General features: G+C 42.2%; 1 protein-coding gene and 1 pseudogene across 2 annotated transcripts; both read right to left on the bottom strand.

The window, feature by feature from the left end:
- Window positions 1-2,483: 2,483 nt before the first annotated feature.
- LOC309716158 (olfactory receptor 1E16-like) lies at window positions 2,484-3,458 on the bottom strand (the record flags this gene model as incomplete). The annotated part of the gene is made up of 1 exon (XM_082549807.1): window positions 2,484-3,458. The coding sequence occupies exon 1, from the start codon at window positions 3,447-3,449 to the stop codon at window positions 2,484-2,486; it is 966 nt and encodes a 321-aa protein (XP_082405933.1). The 5' UTR covers window positions 3,450-3,458.
- Window positions 3,459-8,496: 5,038 nt separating this feature from the next.
- LOC309716153 (olfactory receptor 1F1-like) lies at window positions 8,497-10,322 on the bottom strand (annotated as a pseudogene). The gene has a single exon. The product of its transcript is annotated as an olfactory receptor 1F1-like (transcript).
- Between the last annotated feature and the right edge of the window lie 10,113 nt (window positions 10,323-20,435).

Here is a 20,435-nt window from a genome sequence, read left to right on the forward strand (position 1 = left end):
TAATCCCCTGACTTCTAACCCTCTACTGCATGACTTTTTAATTTTGGGGAAAAAAAATATTTCTCCCTATTTTGGGGGAGTTTTAGGGTCCCTAATAATATATCAATCATAAAATTTGACACCCTGCCAGATATTGGTTTGTTGCTTCAAGGCAACACTGTGCAACAAGGGTAGTAAAATGCCAAGTTATTCTATAATAAGTTGTATTAGTACAACAAGGATGAACAAATAAATAAACAACAAATAAACAATGTAAACATTTCACAAAACAATAAAACACCAAAATACATCCAACATTTGACCCTAACCCCATGCACGTGCGCACACACACATGCACACACACACGCGCGTTGTGTTCCCATCACTTTTGGGGACTAACTTACATTAATTTCCTGGAGACTTATCCTAACTCTACCCATCACAAGTCCCTGCCTGAACCTTACCCTAACCCTGACTCAAGCCTTCACCCTAAAATTGAATGATTTACCTTGCAATTTGTCATAAAGTAGGCGAGACCTCACAATATGAGTGTGTAAACCAATTTGTGTCCCCACAACAATAAGTAATACATGACCACACACACTGATACCCACACAGCAATATTGGTATGGCAGGGATCTGGCCCACACAATGTGCTTACACATGGCCCATATACTGCAATGAATAACGGCCCTTTGGTGGCCTAGACCTTGTTTGCCAGAGGTGGCCCACGCATGGACCAGCACAAGGCCAGTTTCAGACACCCTGGTCGTCCTGTGCTGGCCCATGTGTGGATTACCTCTGGCAAACCTGATCTGGGCCACCAAAGGGCCATTATTCATTGCGGTATGTGGGCCATCTGTAGGTGGTGTGCAGCCACGGGCCAGTTGTAGACACACTGCTGGCCCTGTGCTGGCCCAGAACGGTTTCAGCTCTGGCCCTAGATGTCAGCATAATGTGTACCTTAATCAAGCCATGCAATAACAGCCTGTGCCAGAACATGCAAAACAGTGCAAAAGTAACATGCCGAAACTCTGTTCAGACAGTGAATGGACTGATTTTTATGTAGCGCTTTTCTACTCTCCCAGATTACTCAAAGTGCCGGTTTGATACCAGATCCTGGCCAGACCTGCTTGCTATGTGGGCACTAACACACACACAGACACAGTTACTTTACCAACTGACCCCTGAGCTCCTAAGTGTCTCTCAAACCTCATTCAGGGATCCACTCCTCTACTTCACTGTTACTCCCTGAAAGCTCACTGTCCTCACTTTCTGAGGACAGAAAGTGCACATTCCCTTGGTTTCCTTGCATAAAAAGTTTTTACATCCATGTCCTGTAATTATGAGTAGATTGTAAAGTAAAAAACATTGACTATGATCATATAAATGCACACAAACACATCTCTACACACATATCCAAATGCATTATATTGCCTGAAAAAAATTGGGCTAACTGCGCAGTGTTGCCTTGAGGCAACAAATGAAAATGAACAGTTTTACAGTATAAATACATTTAAAAAAGTAGAACAAACAATCAAATATGCTTCTTAACATATTCATGCACATAAAAGTATTTTTAATATACATTTACTTCACTATAAACATGTAAAATAGTGATCTTTATCTTGCCTCCTAATGGAGATGTCTCTCATGTAGTGCAGCTTGCAGAAAGGGGCCCTGCCCCCCCCCCCCCCCCCCCTAAATCAAAGTCACACCACCTTCAACTCATCATTTTATTGAAAAGAGATGTACCTGGTAGCATTGTTTGGAAAAAAAAGTTGGTTTTTTTTGAAGGGCCACTGTAAGGCATGAAAATGTGGTTTGTTGCCTCAGGGCAACGCTATGCAGTAGAGGGTTCTAATGTCACTATCAAGTAAAAATTTCAACTCTTCTCCAATGTTTTGATTCTACAAAAGTAATCACATCACTTAACTTTCCACCTTATAAACACCAGCACTACCATTGCAAGCATTTTACATGCTGATATTTGGCTTTCAGTCAAAGCAGTGTTTGCCTTTGTGCTGCCTCACAGAGAGACAAGCTGGCACAGCGAATTTATTAGAAATCGTGGATATGAAAAAGTTAAAAAAAAATGCATATATGTTTTGCTTTCTTCACTAAAAAAAACCCTCCTAGAAGAAAATTAGACCAAGATAAAATAATTGCATTCTGTTTTGAAATGATTATCAACACAGAGACAAAAAAATAGGTGAGACATTCAATGATTTTTTAGATACTATTGCTTTTTAAACACCCCATAATCACCTTGATCACAAATAATACGTGCATCCTAACAGACTTTTTGTGTTATCGTTGATTACATTTTGTTTAAGAAATAATCTCCATTCCTATGAAATTACTTGTTCTTTTATTGCAAACAGTCTTAACTCATAATGACATTAGACAATTCTACTTTAAATTCTATTTCAAAGGACATATTTCAAAGAAACACAAACATACACAATATATAGTGCAAACAAATGCTCACATCACTGCTAGTATTAAATTGTTATTTTGGATTTTCCTCGCCTTTTTAATAACCTTTTTAAAGATTCTTTTATTTCTTGTGTTTGCAGAACATAAATTATTGGGTTCAACATGGGAGGGAAGACCGAAGTCAAAGACAGGTTTATGATCCTAGCATTTGGTTGTATTTTTTCCATCAAAGTAAACGTAGTTAACAGTGGAATAAAATAGATTGCCACTAATGAAAGATGGCCAATGCATGTTTTAAAAGCCTTGAGCCCTTCTTGAAGTGTGGCCACTTTAACCAGCGTATAGCCAATATAAAGGTAACTTAACAGGATAAAAGCTAGAGGAAGCCAAAATATAATCACTGGGTACAAGCAAGCAATGACATAGCTGGGGAAATGGTCATTGCAAGCAAGTCGGTATATCTGACCATGGTCACAAAAATAACTATTAATAACCACAGATTTACAGAAAGAAAGTCTTGTAAGTAGTCCAACTGAAATTAATACAGCAATAATAGTAAAAACCCAAAGTGAGGCAATCAAAGAAAACATGAACCTGTGGGTCACCTTTACTTGATAATGCAGTGGAAAGATGATGGCCACCATTCTGTCATACGAGAGTGCCACCAGATTAAATGACTGCAGTGACAGACAAGTGTAGCAAAAAAACAGGAATGTTAAACAATCGTTGTAGGGGATATAGTAGTGCCCAAACAGAAAGATGTCAAGAACCTTTGGCACCAGGGCAGTGTTACCAAACAGGTCCACAAATGCAAGGTTAAAAACTGCAATATACTTTGGAGTTCTCAGATTATGATCCAAGTATATTACAGCCATCACAACTGTGTTTCCCACCACAGAAACAATATAAACAAAAAATAGAAAGACATAATATAATGTTATGTTTGGGATTCCAGTTAAACCACCTATAATGAAAAATGCAGGATGTACAAAAGTTATATTTTTTCCAAGAGCTGAGTTGAATAACTCCATTGCAAAGATGCCTACAGCACAGTGGTGTCCACACAGATGCCTCTCCTTTGCGCTAGTATCATGACTCTATACTCTTATGTAGATGGAGGAAAGCACCTTACTCTCAGGGGGAAGAGCTCTGTTTATGTTTACCTGTTTTCAAAGAGGATGCTAAAGAGAAGCTGTCTTCTTCTGGATATCTGGTAAATAATGTGTTTAAATGCATTTAAATCATTAAATGTGAAGTTTATTTCAGTACATCTGAATGCAATCATGTTAAAAATATACACAGAACCGTCAATGCATTTTTTATATTTCATGTTGCAATTGGATGGATGATGTTTCAACTAGTTTACTGTTTTTATATGAGCAATTAGTGTAAGAAATAAACAGCAGTCAGGAAAGTGTGAAAAGATACACTTTATTATCACATCAGTCTATAACGTTGCACAACTACGACTTTGAAGTTTTGATAGAAATATTGTGATGAACACTAATATTTTTTTTTTTAATTTCCCCACTCGCCCATGTGGGCAGACTTTTAGCCTTCAATCTCAGGTTCTCTACCAGAGGCCTTGGAGGTTGAGGGTCTTTGCTGTCCCTAGGACTGTATTCTTCTGGACAGAGATCTCAGATGTCATTTCAGAATCAGAATCAGAATCAGAAAGGGTTTTATTGACAAATGTTGAGCAGGTTTACAACATTAGGAAATTGCTGCGGTGCTTCAGTGCAAACATACTGTCATAAATTACGCTTAGACATGAAAATAAAAATAAGAATAAGAATTAAAAGTGCTAAGTAGATAGATATATACATGAGTGCAGGTGGTGATCAGTGCCAAACATGGAATGATGCAGTGAACACAGCGTAGGGTCATGTGTTAGTGGTGGGAACAGTCATACGGTTATTATACACAGAACCGTCAATGCATTTTTTATATTTCAGGTTGCAATTGGATGGATCTCCTCCTAGGATCTCCTTTTCTTTCTCAGGTTTCTGCTGCCTGAGATATTCACTAAGCACATAGTCAGTTGAATCTTTGTTGTTTCAAATAACAAAGATAGCTGGATAGTGGTTCTGACATTCATTAGTCCTCGGCCTCCTTCCTTCCACTTAGCGTGCAATCTCATGGTGCTGGACCTGGCGTGAAACCCTCCATTTGTCGCAAGGAGATTTCTTTTCTTGATGTCAGTGGATTCCATTTCCTCTTCTGGCTAGCTTATTATCCCAGCAGGGTATCTATTAACTGGCAGGGCATAGATGTTGATTGTCCCATTCTTGCTCTTCTCATTCAGCTGACTCTTCAGGACTTGCCCGTCACTATGCAGGTATTTGCCAGTTGCAGCTTTCCTGGTGATCTTGTTTCGGTTCCCATTTGCCTGTGGGATTCCAAGACACTCATAACTATTCTCGATGTCTCCAATGTTGCCTTCTGGTTGTGCAATTTAGCGACCATTGTCCCAATGGCCCCATGGTTATGGTTTGTTACCATCCAACCATGCTTCTCCAGTCCCAATGACGCTCATACAACATAACAGAGGTTAAAGAGGTATTTATAATCCTAGCATTTGAAGGTACTATATATAAATAAATATACATATACTAAGGAGGAAATCGATTTATTTTAATTAAAGATGACCTGTGCAGGTTTTAAAGCCTTCATTCTTCTCTATATGTATAAATTATTAAGAAAGAATGGCCAGTACTTAAACTATGTAAGATGCACAAAGGATATATTTTTCTGAACAGCTGAGTTTAAAAAAAAGAAAACATAAAAACTTTTTTTGTGTTAATCTTCTATAAAATCAAAGCCCTGTATTCTTTGTTCAGGCAAGCTTTGTTTAGTGAAGACTGGATCCACATAGATGCAACACTGTTCTGTCACTTACAGCAGCTGCCTGTTCCCCGGCATCTTCAAATCAGGTAATCTAAGCTTTATGCAGAGAATTTAGTGAATAGTGGTCACTAGGGCTGGGTATCGTCACTGATTTCTAGAATCGATTCAATTCCGATTCACAAGGTCCCGAATCGATTCGATCCACGATTCGATTTAATTCGATTCGATTCGATTCGATTCGATTTGAATCTGGGAAATTTTGACAGTCAGAAATATTATAATTCAGATCAGTACATTTACATATTTTTGTATCTATAAAAAGGAAGCTGACACACGCAAGACTTTATCAAAGGTGTAAGCGTCACAGCAGATGCCTTTGTGTCAAAGTAGCTGAGGATAAAACAGAAAAACATGAAGGTGATTTTCCTGGCCTGGGATTTTATAAAAATATTCTGCAGTACATCAAAAATGAAAGAAAACCATTAATCAGCATATGAACATTACCTCTGAAGTTACAGGGGTTTTATTAGAGACACGGCGTTTTGCATTTTGCATAATTTTAAAAAGTTTACATTTGTTCAGTATTGAACAGCAGAAATTAGGTTTTCTTTTCGGAAGTATATAAAACGAAAAAAAAACGTAGGCCGACAGCACTGTAAACAACGGTAGACTTGTGCCTAACAAGCAAGTGAATAATGAAGTACAGAGAGAGAGAAAGGGGTGGGAGGGAGAGAGAGAGAGAGAGAGAGCAAAACAGTAAAAGTCAGAGTGAATTCATGACGATGTTTATGTGAAGCGTAGTTTGGATCTTCTTTTGCTGCTGGTTCGGTCAATATTGTTTTGGAGAGACATCAAACTAACAGCTTTAGAATCAGCGCGTAAAGGGCGTGAACACAAAGCGCGGACCTGCCGACAGATCAGAATCAGCGAACTGTCGGCTTTCAGCCCCGACTGTGAGAAAGGCGACATCTAACTGATTCTGATCCGCGGGTTGCGCTGTGTGTCTAAGTCTTTGTGCAGAATCCGTGTTCCTGCTCTCATTTACTGTCTTAGCTGTTTGGTGGTTGTTGAAAGTTTGTGAGATTTCACCAGAGATTCTGGCATTTCGGGCAAAATAAATTTATATTAAAAAATCGATTCAGGATTTTACCCAAATTGTCACTAGGTGTAAATGTCCAAATGAATGTGAGTGTGAATGGTTGTTTGTCCCTGTGTGTTAGCCTTGCGACAGACTGGCGACCTGTCCAGGGTGTACCCCGCCTCTCGCCCTATGACAGCTGGGATAGGCTCCAGCGCCCCCCGCGACCCTGAAAAGGATAAGCGGAAGTGAATGGATGGATGGATGGATGGATTCAGGATTTTAATGAATCGATTTTACGTTATCCAAGCCAGAATCGATTTTAATCGATAAATCGATTATAAGAACCCACCCCTAGTGGTCACTAAGTAATGGCTGAGCTTGCTTGACATTTCTAGCTTTCTTTCAGTTTGGTCAGATCTTCACATTTTATTAAAAAATCGGTCAGACTTTTGTTAAAATGGTATTTGCAGTAATATATATACATTTTCATGACAGACAAAGGCAGGAGTACATGCTGAAATATTCTTAGATCAAACAATAAATAAATGTCTTTAGCAAGTTACTTTTAGTTTCAGTGTGAACTCTGATAAAACAAAGTATAGAAGAGAAAATATGTTTCTCTACATACCTGTTTCAAAAAAGTATACTTTAAACCAGTGGTTCCCAAACTTTTTTTGCTAGGCCCCACACCGAAAATGGAGATTTTTTAAAACTCATTTTTTTCCGTTTATGTGTGGACGAGGAATACAGAGTGTCACGCAACGTCAAAGGTATGTGCCTTTTTTCACGTCACGGTGTGCGCCACGTTTACATGAGATAAATTGCAGAATGGGAGATAAAGACAAAATACTGTTACTGTTAATCTTACTATCTTCTGGTTTTACACGCTTACATATACACACGCAGTTACTGTCCCTCCATTTAGAAAGGCAGAGGCGTCACGGTGTGATTATTTTACTGTAGTTGTTTTTTTTCATGTGTAATAATATTCAACATTGCTATTAATTCATTTTTCAAAAAACGCCTCTCTGTGCAAAATGGGTTTAAAAACATAAACAACTGTAGGATACTGTTTGTCTGTGATTTGAACAGCCCAGCGCGTGCTCCCGACACAAGGAAAACCAATTCTGCAGGGGAGACCTACCTCGGCACTTGTGCAGGTGAAACCAAAAAGAAGATATGCTTCACCATATTTTCTAGTCTTTGGCTTAGAATGAAGTTGGTTTGGAAACATATTCAGCTATGCTTCATCTCCTGCTTTGCGTTTCTGTGGGCGCCCCGTGCTAGCAGTGTCCAAGCGTTTTGTCCCCCCCCCCCGCAATGGCTCTGCGCCCCCCCCTCCTAGGGGGTGGGCCCCACACTTTGGGAAGGTCTGCTTTAAATAATGGTTCATTATGTTCTAAAATGGCGACACTTACATTTAACCCAAGATTATTACAAAAAATTCATAAATCACAACATAAAACTCAAATAATTTTTCCTGATGTACATATAATGCATTGATATTAGAAAGATGCCCCAAATATCAAGCCTTTAGTATTCTTTCTAGAAAAACAAAATTCATTTTTCCCTTTTAATTTCTTTAATGAAAAACATTAAAAAAAACCCAAACAAACTTCATATGCACAGCAGCTAGCTTTTGATTGTGGAAAGGTATAATGAAGAAAGGTTAGTCCTGCTGCTACTTTTTTCATTGGATACAGTTGCAATAATTTCTACATGTTAAGGGAAGGAATTACCCCTGCAGAATTCAATTAAGAAACATTCAAATAAAATATTAATTTACTTATTTTAGGATTTCCCACTTTAATTTTCAAATGGTTGTCCTTTTTAGTGTCATGGTTATATGTTACATTTTACAAATTACACACTGAATTATAAATGTTTTGCTACATGCGTTTCATTAAACTACAGCACTCTGTGTGATATTTGTATTTTAGCTTTTAACAACTTTTTCAAAGATTTTTTTATTTCTGCAGTTTGAAAGACATAGATTATTGGGTTTAACATGGGAGGCGTGACACTGGCTAAAGATAGGTTTACAATCCTTGCATTTGGATGCATTGTACTCCCAAAACTATAAACAACTAAAATAGGAATGAAATATATTGCCACTAATGAAAGGTGACCTGTACAGGTTTTCAAAGCCTTCACTCTTTCCTTACATGTAGAAATTCTTGACAAAGAATAACCTATACAGCAGTAACTTCCCAGGATAAATATCAGAGGAAGCCATAGAACAAAAGCTCTTGACCAAGCAGAAATTGTTTTGTTAGGGGTAACATCATTGCAGCTAAGCCGATATATAGGGCCATGGTCACAATAATAGCTATTAATAACCACAGATTCACAAAAATATAGTCTTGTGAGAAGGCCAACTGCAGTTCCTGTTAGAGCAATAGCAAGAAGCCAGAAAAAAGCAATCAAAGACAGAATGATTTTGTGGCTCGCTCTCATTTGATAGTGCAACGGGTACATGATAGCCATGATTCTGTCAAAGGACAGAACGACCAGATTAAAAGCTTGCATTGAAATTAAAGTGAAGCAGAAAAACATGAATGTCAAGCAGTTGTTGTAAGAAATATAATGATGGTTAAACAGAGAAATGTCAAGAACCTTTGGCACCAAAGCAGAGTTACTTAACAGGTCTGTAAATGCAAGATTAAAAACTGCAATATATTTAGGACTTCTTAATGTATGGTCAAAAATGATTATAAGCATCACAGCTGTGTTTCCCACCACTGAAAAAATGTAAATGAAACACAGAAAGACAAAGTAATACCTAATATTAGGTATGCCAACAAATCCACTTATTATAAAATTTGCTGGTTGCACAAAAGTGGTGTTTTTCTCAGCAGCTGAGTTTAAAAAATCCATTTCAAGACGTTTTTGTCGTCTTCTTTTTTTTCCAATTCAGCCAAGCTTTCTTTAGTGAAGCCTGCCTCTGAATAGAAGGAGAACAGCTTTGTGTTTTGTTCCTTATAGCAGCTATCTGTTCCCTTGTGGAAGTAACAGGGTGATTAAGGCTGAATACAGAAAGGCTAGGCAATAGGGGTAACTTAATAAGGGTCAAGCTTGTCTGACTATAGCAGAAAGTTTCTCAATTTCCTTACAGAAAAAAAACTCATATATAACTGCTAAAAAGCCCACAACAGTTATGATTAAAAACACAATATTACAGTTTTTCTCAAATGCTAAAACACAAAACCCAATCCTCTAAACCAAATGACCAGTTGTCTGAACACATTTAGTAAATCTAGCCGTCATTTACCAATATCATAAACACATGTCACATGAAGACACAATTCACAGAACACAATCCTCCGTTGTCATAAATCTAAACACATCTTTCCTTTAGTGATGTGTCCTGTGTGTCGAAACATCGAATATTGGTCGTGTCCAAATTCATGGGCTGCATCCTCCTGAGGTCGCATTTGTAGACCGATTACGTCACAGCGACGCGCCGAAGGCTGTCCAAATTCGTAGACTCCTCCGAATGCAGCTGACAAATGCGTCCTCCTTTTCCCCGAATTTGAAGGATGGGTCGGGTGTGTCCTTCGTGGCCTACCATATCCCAGAATTCATAGCGCGGCCCAGCCAAACTCCAGTTTCCAACAATGCCGGCCGCTACTAAGTTTTAAAATTACTCTTACTAATCTTTCTGGGTCACAAAATAAACTTTTAACATATTTTCAGGCGAGAAAGTAGCTGTGTAAACATCAAATATCTGCTCGGTTTATCAAGATATCGCATATTTGCAAAAGTGCTTCGACGTTTTCGGAGACGTCTGCTACCAACCAGCTCGACAGCTAGTCGGGAGCTCGAGGGTCACTGAGGCCGCCGAGAACGGCACAACTCCCGGTACATCATTTTCAGATCACCGGGGACTTTCGCTACTCGGGTTAAACATAATATATAAGTCACTTAGACAACCTAAAAATGTTATTGTTTGGCTTTTTTCAGTGTTTTATTTGTTCGTGAGTAAATCGGTTTGGCTGAGATTAAAGTTATTAGATTAGATTAGATAAAATAAAAGTTTATTAATCCCCCGGGTGGGTTCCTCCTTGGTTTTTACACAGCTGAATAAACATCAAATAGAAAACTGATTAAACAGAAGTATGAGACGGTCGAGAATTTACGCCAGTGTCCTGTTATATTTTAGATAGCAAGGAGCAGACGGCTGAGTTTATTAAACTCCACCGAGACAGCGGTGACGCTAATCAGAAGGCTAGACCGTCCAATTTCACAGCCGTTTACTCCCGCCCTACCCGACCTTCTGAGGACCCGGCCCACGTAGACCGCAAAGGCTGGGTCCTCAGGAGGATGCAGCCCATGAATTTGGACACGACCCGTGTGTCGGGTAATCTCGGGGGCGTTTTTGTGAAGCGCGTATCGAGGCTTGCTTTGATTACGTATGCAGTGACGTTCGAGGCCTCGCGGGCAGTCCGTACCACGTGACTGATTCAGGGACTGGTTCACCGATTCGCGCCAGATTCGAAATAAAGTGGGCAGAAAAACACAGCTGATTTCCCCATCACACTGTGTTGTGGAATTGGATTACGTACGTGTTACATAGTTACTTGAGCATTTCTTCTTCGATGGAACCAGCAAGGAAGAGATTTTTATGTAATTTTATCTCTCCTAATAAAGTATGCACACAGTAATAAATGTCACAAATGCTAAGCACCATAATATAAATAAACAACACTACAGATCCTATAATCTGATTTCTGTCTTTTAGTTTATTAAAAAAGCAAAGCACCAAACACTAGTTTGTGTCATTATCCAGATGTACATAAGCATGATTACACAGTTACTAGGAGCGGGTTTTGATCATCGATTAAAATCGATTCTAGCTTGGATAACGTGATATCGATTCATTAAAATCCTGAATCAATTTTTAATATAAATATTACTACATTTCAACAACCACCAAACAGCTAAAACAGTAAATGAGAGCAGGTACACCGAATCTGCACAAAGACGTAAACACAAAGCGCGGACCCGTTGACGCATCAGAATCAGTGAGATGTCGCCTTTCTCACCAGACAGTACGGACACGGTCGGGGCTGAAAGCCGACAGCTCACTGATTCTGATCCGTCGGCAGGTCCGTGCTTCGTGTTTACGCCTTTTTTGCGCTGATTGTGAAGCTGCAGGTTTTATTTCTATTCAAACAATATTGCCGAACCAGCAGCAAAAGGAGATCCAAACTACGCTTCACATAAACATCGTCATGAATTTCCTCTGACTTTTGCTGTTCCTCTGACTTTCACCAGGATAAAATCACACTTCATGCACAGCTTTCTCTCTCTCACACACACACTCTCTCTCTCTCTCTCTCTCTCTCTCTCACACACACACACACACACACAGTATACTTCAAGAACAGTTTCCCATCTTTTTACTTCCGAAAAGAAAACCTAATTTCTATGGAACGCCAGGACTGCCATAATGAATTAATTAAATACACCATTAAATAATTAATTAAATGTGGCAATAATTAATTAAAATTGGAATTAATTAATTAAATAAATAGTTATGACACATTTAATTAATTAATTATTGACACATTTAATTAATTATTTATGTTTTTCACATTTTAATTAATTATTGACACATTTAATTAATTATTGACACATTTAATTAATTATTTAATGATATATTTATTTATTTCATTTTGGCAGTCCTGGCGCCTGGCTCTCATCATGAAATAATTTTATCTGTCAGCCTCACCCATCAAACTCAGGGGGCGGGGTTAACGCTTATCGAGTCAAAACCATTGCTTTGGCCTGGTGGCCATTGTTTCTAGCACACAACAACCGGCATGTGGAAGCTAACAGAACTGAACTTTGAAAAACCCTGTTTGTGTGTTACCAAATACCGTTTTAATATTCTTTTAGCCGAGAATGTAGTGGTTTAATCTTCATGTGTCTGGTCGGTTTGTCAAGATACAGCCTCTTTGCAAAAGTGTTTCGATGATTTCGGAGATGTCTGCCCAGTCTCACGGCAAAGCGTGGGATAGACCCGCTCGCCTCGCAAGCAATCCCACCGACAAAGCGCAGGCCCCGGTACACAGCTGTAGTAACCCCCGCTGACTTCTTTTACTGAGGTTATATTTATCGGTGTTTTATTTCCTGATGTTCTTATGTGTCCTACGTGTTTCAGTCGCCAATTCTGAATTATAACTAACATTAAAAACATGTTTAAGGAGGAGAGAGAGCAAATAAATCTGTTTAACATCTGATCTTTGGGTTTTTGTTCAGTAATCAGCGTGACCTGTGTATAAACACATAAAAGAGATAACGTTGGTGTTTCCGTCATGTACTGCTGGCTTTAACTGTAAAAAGGTTGTTCGACACTATGAAACACATACAGACTAATATTTTTATTGTGAATATTAATCATGCTGACCTTGCTCTGTACACCACGCAGCGAGGTCAGCATATCCACGATATCCTCAGCTCCATGAGTTAACACAAAGTTTCCCAGCTGACTATCTAACTTCCAACTATTCCAGAGACGTGAAAATATACAGCATAAAGAAAAGTGTAAGAGACTCAGCAGCAGATTAGAATAACAGTTATACATTTAATAAATCACCAAATGAATCCAAGAAACGAGCAAACCTGTTCCGACAATTTGAGTTTGTATTCCCTCAGCTGCAGACTCGCTGCTGTTTAAATGTTTGAAAAGGAAGATTAGATATAAAAAACGTCAAACATAGACTCAGTCTGCCTTCACATTTGATATGAGGCCAGCACGTATAGTGGCCTCAGCAGGCTATTACTGAAATACACGTGCTATATCATAAACTATGATATAAATAGGGAGGTCCTATTAACATGTTTAGTTTTAAAGGACACCTTCCTGCCTTTAGTCTCATTCATGAGCAGTATTAGTTTTCTTCTAACATCCAGAAGTCTGCACGATGTGTTTCATAGTTTGTAACAAGCCTTTGACAGGTAAACATAACATGACCGAAAAAGCAAAAAAAAAGAAAAAAAAAAGAGAGAGAGTGTTGACATAAGAAGAGAAAATGCTCTCAATTATGGAGACAGGCAAATGGTTCATTTATGTTTGATGTGTGTTTATTCCTCCCTAAATATCGTCGGTGAAGTTTGCCATGCACGTCAGATTTTCCTGCGCATTTTTATACGTCTGCCAACAGAGAGAGAAAAAAAAAATCACATTCTAACAGACAGCTGGTGCTTAGAATACAGTTGAATAACTATTAAAAAACAGATGATATTTAGATGATAGTTCAGTCTAACACATGTGCCAGTGAACCATTAAACGTCTGTGAAACTATGCAGTTATGAAACGTAACTTTAACCTCAGCCAAACCGATTTGCTCAGTTGTAAATAAAACAGCGAAGTAAACGTGACCCGACAGACAGAACCTGAGTGAATGAAGTCCAGCGTTTAACCACTGAGAGCTAAAACTCAGCTGAGGTTTCAAAGCTGTGTGCCGGTGATTGGACATCAGCCGCTGATGAAGCTGTTCGCCTATAAAGTGCTCTGTAAGGAAACAAGCTCCAGTAGCTCTGCGCTCGGGGAAAACACTATATTTACTTATCTTGTGCAGAAAAATGCGCTGACATTGCTTTATATCGAGTGCTTTATATCTGCCCAGTTAAACTGTGACTATCACCAGGTAACGTAGGCGTGTTTCTTGAATTAGCAGCAGGTGTTAAACAGCTGACAGATGAGGAGGAGGATGCATGCAGGTAAACTGAGGGTCTGTTGAGCTGATCGCTGGTTTTGTGAGAAAAATGTCAGCTCGTTCTTTATGTTACAGAAGCACAGAGACACAAGACCAGGCGGAAAGAGACGATCGTTCGGTGAAAATGAGAATCTGCGAATGTAACATGTGGAACACGGAGAGTGGAATATGTAAACAAACCGGTTAACGTAACCCCCTCGGTGCACTCTGCGTGCTAATTGTTAGCAGAGCTAGTGAAATCTCTGAAAACATCTGAGCACTTTTGCAAACATGTTCTATGTTGACAACCTGACCAGACATACGTCACGACATTCGTGGCTAAAACACTGTTAAAAGTGTAGCTGGTGACAGAAAAACGGGGTATTTTAAAACTACACCACCACCATTGCTGCCTGTGATTTGATCTGCATTCTGGGATACCTGGCTGCCCCAAGTCTACACAAGCAATCGATTATCTAGGATCAACCTGTTTTGACTTACTTTGCACGGCAACCAATCGAATGTTAGAGAAGCTGCATGGGCAGCGTTAACCCCGCCCCCTGAGTTTGATGGGTGAGGCTGACAGATAAAATTATTTCATGATGAGAGCCAGGCGCCAGGACTGCCAAAATGAAATAAATAAATATATCATTAAATAATTAATTAAATGTGTCAATAATTAATTAAATGTGTCAATAATTAATTAAAATGTGAAATACATAAATAATTAATTAAATGTGTCAATAATTAATTAATTAAATGTGTCAATAATTAATTAATTACATGTGTCATAACTATTTAATTAATTAATTCCAATTTTAATTAATAATTGCCACATTTAATTAATTATTTAATGGTGTATTTAATTAATTCATTATGGCAGTCCTGGCATTCCATACGTTTCTGCCGTTCAATAGGCTACTAAAATAATTTAAACTTTTTAACATTATGCAAAATTGCAAAACGCTAAGGTGTGTCTCTAATAAAACCTCTGTAATTTGCTCTGCTTCAATTCAGCAGCATCAGGTAATGTTCATTTGTTGATTAATGGTTTTCTTTCGGTTTTGATAGGTAGGTCAGATCATAACCTGATTCACCTCACCCCCCGCTATGTGCCAATTGTGAGGAGGGAACCTGTGACCACCAGGACTGTTAGGAGGTGGTCAGAGGAGGCAATAGCGGAACTACAGGGCTGTTTCGAGGTGACCGACTGGGAAACACTCTGTGAGCCTCACGCCGAGGACATCAATGGGCTTACTGAGTGTATCACAGACTACATAACTTTCTGCACCGACTCCATTGTTCCAGCTCAGACTGTTCATTGTTACCCAAATAACAAGCCGTGGGTGACTAAGGACATCAAAGCCCTCCTCAACAACAAGAAGAGGGCTTTCAGAGGGGGCAACAAAGAGGAGGTGAGGAAGGTCCAGGTGTTACTAAAGGACAAGATCAGAGAGGCTAAGGACAATTACAGGAGGAAGCTGGAGTGGAAACTCCAGCAGAACAGCATGAGAGAGGCGTGGAGGGGCATGAAGACCATCACTGGATTCAGGCCAACCAACAGCAGGGGAGCTGAGGGAGGTGAGAATAGAGCCAACGAGTTGAATCTGTTTTTCAATAGATTCGACACCACAGTGTCTGCTCCCACCCCCACAACCTCACCTGTAGTCAGCCTGGAATCCAGAGCCACACCACTGTGCCAGCCTCTCTCTTCACATGGCGCTGTTGCCTCCTGTGAGATTCCTGACACCCCTCCCCCACCCATCACCTTCACTCAATACCAGGTTGAGATGCAAATGAGGAGACTTCACTCAGGCAAGTCTGCTGGACCAGGCGGAGTGAGTCCCCTTGTCCTCAAGACCTGTGCCCCCCAGCTGTGTGGAGTCTTTCATAAACTGTTTATGCTGAGTCTGAGTCTGCAGAGGGTCCCGGTGATGTGGAAGACATCATGCCTCGTCCCTGTACCAAAGACGCCACGTCCCAGTGGCCCCCAGGATTACAGGCCTGTGGCACTGACCTCTCACATCATGAAGACCCTGGAAAGGCTCATCCTGGACCAGCTGCGACCCATAGTAAGACCACATCTGGATCCCCTTCATTTCGCTTATCAGCCTCGTCTCGGAACTGAGGACGCCATCATCTACCTGCTCAATCGTGTCTACACCCATCTGGACCCTCACAGCGAACACTGTGAGGGTCATGTTTTTTGACTTTTCCAGTGCTTTCAACACCATCAGGCCGACCCTCCTGGGTGATAAGTTAGCAGAGATGAAGGTGGATGCTTTTCTGGTGTCCTGGATTGTTGATTACCTGACAGGAAGACCACAATATGTACGTCTCCCACAGTGTGTGTCTGACAAGGTGATCAGCAACACAGGGGCACCACAGGGGACTGTCCTCTCCCCCTTCCTCTTCACCCTCTACACCACAGACTTCAGCCACTGCACAGAGACCTGCCATCTTCAGAAGTTTTCTGATGACTCTGCGGTGGTTGGATGCATCAGCAGGGATGATGAGACAGAGTACCGGGCTGTGGTCGACTCCTTTGTCACGTGGTGTGAGCAGAATCATCTGCAGCTCAATGTGGCAAAGACCAAGGAACTGATCGTGGACTTCAGGAAGACCAGGAAACACTTGACCCCTGTTTCAATCCAGGGGGTCAGTGTTGACATTGTGGAGGACTATAAATACCTTGGAGTACACATTGACAATAAACTGGACTGGGCTAAAAACACCACAGTACTTTACAGGAAGGGCCAGGGTCGTCTCTATTTTTTGAGGCGACTGAGGTCCTTCAACATATGCCGGAAAATGCTGAGGATTTTCTATGAGTCTGTTGTGGCCAGTGCGATCCTCTATGCTGTTGCATGCTCGGGGAGCAGGCTGAGGGTCGCAGGTGCCAACAGACTTAATAAACTAATCCGTAAGGCCAGCAATGTTGTGGGGATGGAGCTGGACTCCCTCAAGGTGGTGTCGGAAAGGCGGATGCTGTCCAAGATAAAGACAATGTTGGATAACACCTCCCACCCACTCCATGACATGGTGGTCAGTCACAGGAGCACGTTCAGTGAGAGACTGAGATTACCGAAAAGCACCACTGAACGACACAGGAAATCTTTCCTGCCTGTGGCCATCTCCCTGTACAACGCATCCACTTAACACACTGTTTGCTGCTACAGCTACACATGTTTCTTTTCCAACTATTTATTTATAAGTGACTTATGTATGTATGTATGTATATATATGTATATATTGTACTATTCTTAGTTAGTGTATTGTCTGTCTTGTCTTAATGTTGGTTTATAATGGAGCACTGTAACAAAAAATAATTTCCCCCAGGGATCAATAAAGTATTCTGATTCTGATTGATCTACTGCTGAATATTTTTATAAAATCGTTTTTCTGTTTTAGCCTCAGCTATGTTGACACAAAGGCATCTGCTGTGATGCTTACACCTTAGATAAAGTCTCAAAAGTGTCAGCTTTCTTTTTATAGTTATAAAAATATGAAAATGTACTGATCTATGATCTGAATTATACTATTGACTGACTGTCTGAGGCTGACAGTTATACAATCATACCAAAACTCTGTCCTGATAGTTTCCACTTTCTCTTTTGTATCACACGTACTGAGACAATATTCGGGATAAATAACCATGAAAACAATTTATTTATTCAGTTTAGAGGTTTACACATCATTATAATCACAGAGCCCGCTTCACTTGAATTGTCCACTTGATGGCGCAGTAGAGCAAATGAATCATCACAATGCTTCGAACCATGAGTCGACCATCCATCCATCTATCCATCTTCATCCGCTTTATCCGAGGCCGGGTCGCGGGGGCAGCAGCCTAAGCAAAGAGGCCCAGACCTCCCTCTCCCCAGCCACCTCCTCTAGCTTATCCGGGGGAACACCAAGGCGTTCCCAGGCCAGCCGCGAGATATAATCTCTCCAGCGTGTCCTGGGTCTGCCCCGGGGCCTCCTTTCGGTGGGACATGCCTGGAACACCTCACCCAGGAGGCGCCCAGGGGGCATCCTTGTCAGATGCCCGAACCACCTCAGCTGGCTCCTTTCGATGTGGAGCAGCAGCGGCTCTACTCTGAGCCCCTCCCGGATGGCCGAACTTCTCACCCTATCCTATCTCTAAGGGAGAGGCCAGCCACCCTTCGGAGGAAGCTCATTTCTGCCGCTTGTATCCGCGATCTCGTTCTTTCGGTCACTACCCACAGCTCGTGGCCATAGGTGAGGGTAGGGACGTAGATCGACCGGTAAATTGAGAGCTTCGCTTTTACACTCAGCTCCCTCTTCACCACGACGGACCGGTGCAGCGTCTGCATTACTGCAGCTGCAGCCCCAATCCGTCTGTCGATCTCCGGCTCCCTTCTCCCATTACTCGTGAACAAGACCCCGAGATACTTGAACTCCTCCACTTGGGGCAGGAACTCATCCCCGACCCGGAGTGGGCACTCCACCTTTTTCCGGCTGAGAACCATGGCCTCAGATTTGGAGGTGCTGATCCTCATTCCCACTGCTTCACACTCGGCTGCAAGCCGTTCCAGTGCGAGCTGGAGGCCCTCACCCGATGAAGCCAACAGAACCACATCATCCGCAAAAATCAGAGATGAGATTCTGAGGCCACCAAAGCGAAAGCTCTCCGCCACTTGGCTGCGCCTAGAAATCCTGTCCATAAAATTTATGAACAGACCCGGAGACAAAGGGCAGCCCTGGCGGAGCCCATCACCCACCGGGAACGAGTCCGACTTATTGCCGGCAATGCGAACCAAGCTTTTACAACGGTTGTATAGGGATCAAATGGCCCGGAGCAATGGGCCAGACACCCGATACTCCCGCAACACCTCCCACAGGACACCCCGAGGGACACGGTCGAATGCCTTCTCCAAGTCCACAAAACACATGTAGACTGGTTGGGCAAACTCCCATGCATCCTCAAGTATCCTGGAGAGGATAAAGAGCTGGTCCAGTGTTCCGCGACCAGGACGAAAACCGCATTGTTCCTCCTGTATCCGAGGTTCGACTAGCGGACGAACTCTCCTTTCCAGCACCCTGGCATAGACTTTCCCAGGGAGGCTGAGGAGTGTGATCCCCCATGTAGTTGGAACACACCCTCCGGTCCCCCTTCTTAAAGATGGGGACCACCACCCCGGTCTGCCAGTCCACAGGTACTGCCCCTGATCTCCACGCAACATTGCAGAGGCGTGTCAACCAGGACAGCCCTACAACGTCCAGAGCCTTCAGGAACTCGGGGCGGACCTCATCAACACCAGGGGCTCTGCCACCAAGGAGTTGTTTAACTGCCTTAGTGACCTCGCCCCCGGAAATTGGCGGGTCATTCCCCTCATCCCCAGACTCTGCTTCCTCCTCGGAAGACGTGTCAGTGGGATTAAGGAGGTCCTCGAAGTATTCCTTCCACCGCCTGACAATTTTCTCAGTCGACGTCAGCAGCGCTCCGCCAGCACTATACACAGTGCAGGTAGAGCACCGCTTTCCCCTCCCGAGACGCCTGACGGTTTGCCAGAATCTCTTCGAGGCAGTCCGAAAGTCTTTTTCCATGGCCTCTCCAAACTCCTCCCACACCCGAGTTTTTGCTTCAGCCACTGCCCGAGCTGCATTCCGCTTGGCCTGTCGATACCTGTCGGCTGCCTCCGGAGTCCTTCTTCAGCCTGGTGGCTCCCTTCACCTCTGGTGTCCACCATTTGGTTCGGGGATTACCACCACGGCAGGCACCAACCACCTTGCGGCCGCAGCTCAATGCAGCAGCTTCGGCAATGGAGACGCTGAACATGGTCCATTCGGACTCAATGTCCCCAGTCTCCCTCGGAATGCTGTTGAAGCTCTGCCGGAGGTGTGCGTTGAAGATCTCGCGGACTGGGGCCTCTGCTAGACGTTCCCAGCACACCCTCACTACGCGTTTAGGTGCACCAGGTCCGTCCAGCGTCCTCCCCCGCCACCTGATCCAACTCACCACCAGGTGGTGATCAGTTGACAGCTCAGCCCCTCTCTTTACCCGAGTGTCCAGAACATATGGTCGCAGGTCTGGTGATACGATTACAAAATCGATCATCGACCTACAGCCTAGAGCGTCTTGGTGCCACGTGCACTTATGGACACTCTTATGTTCGAACAGGGTGTTCGTTATGGCCAAACTGTGATTAGCACAGAAGTCCAATAACAAAGCACCGCTCGGGTTCAGATCAGGGAGGCCGTTCCTCCCAATCACGCCCCTCCAGGTCTCGCTGTCGTTACCTACATGAGCATTGAAGTCTCCCAGCAGGACAACAGAGTCTCCAGGTGGAGCACCTTCCAGCACCCCCCCCCAGGGACTCTAAGAAGGCTGGGTACTCCGAACTGCCACTCGGCGCATAAGC

This window comes from Aulonocara stuartgranti, assembly GCF_965226115.1.
Source record: "Aulonocara stuartgranti genome assembly, chromosome: 10".
In the NCBI taxonomy this organism is placed as follows: domain Eukaryota; kingdom Metazoa; phylum Chordata; class Actinopteri; order Cichliformes; family Cichlidae; genus Aulonocara; species Aulonocara stuartgranti.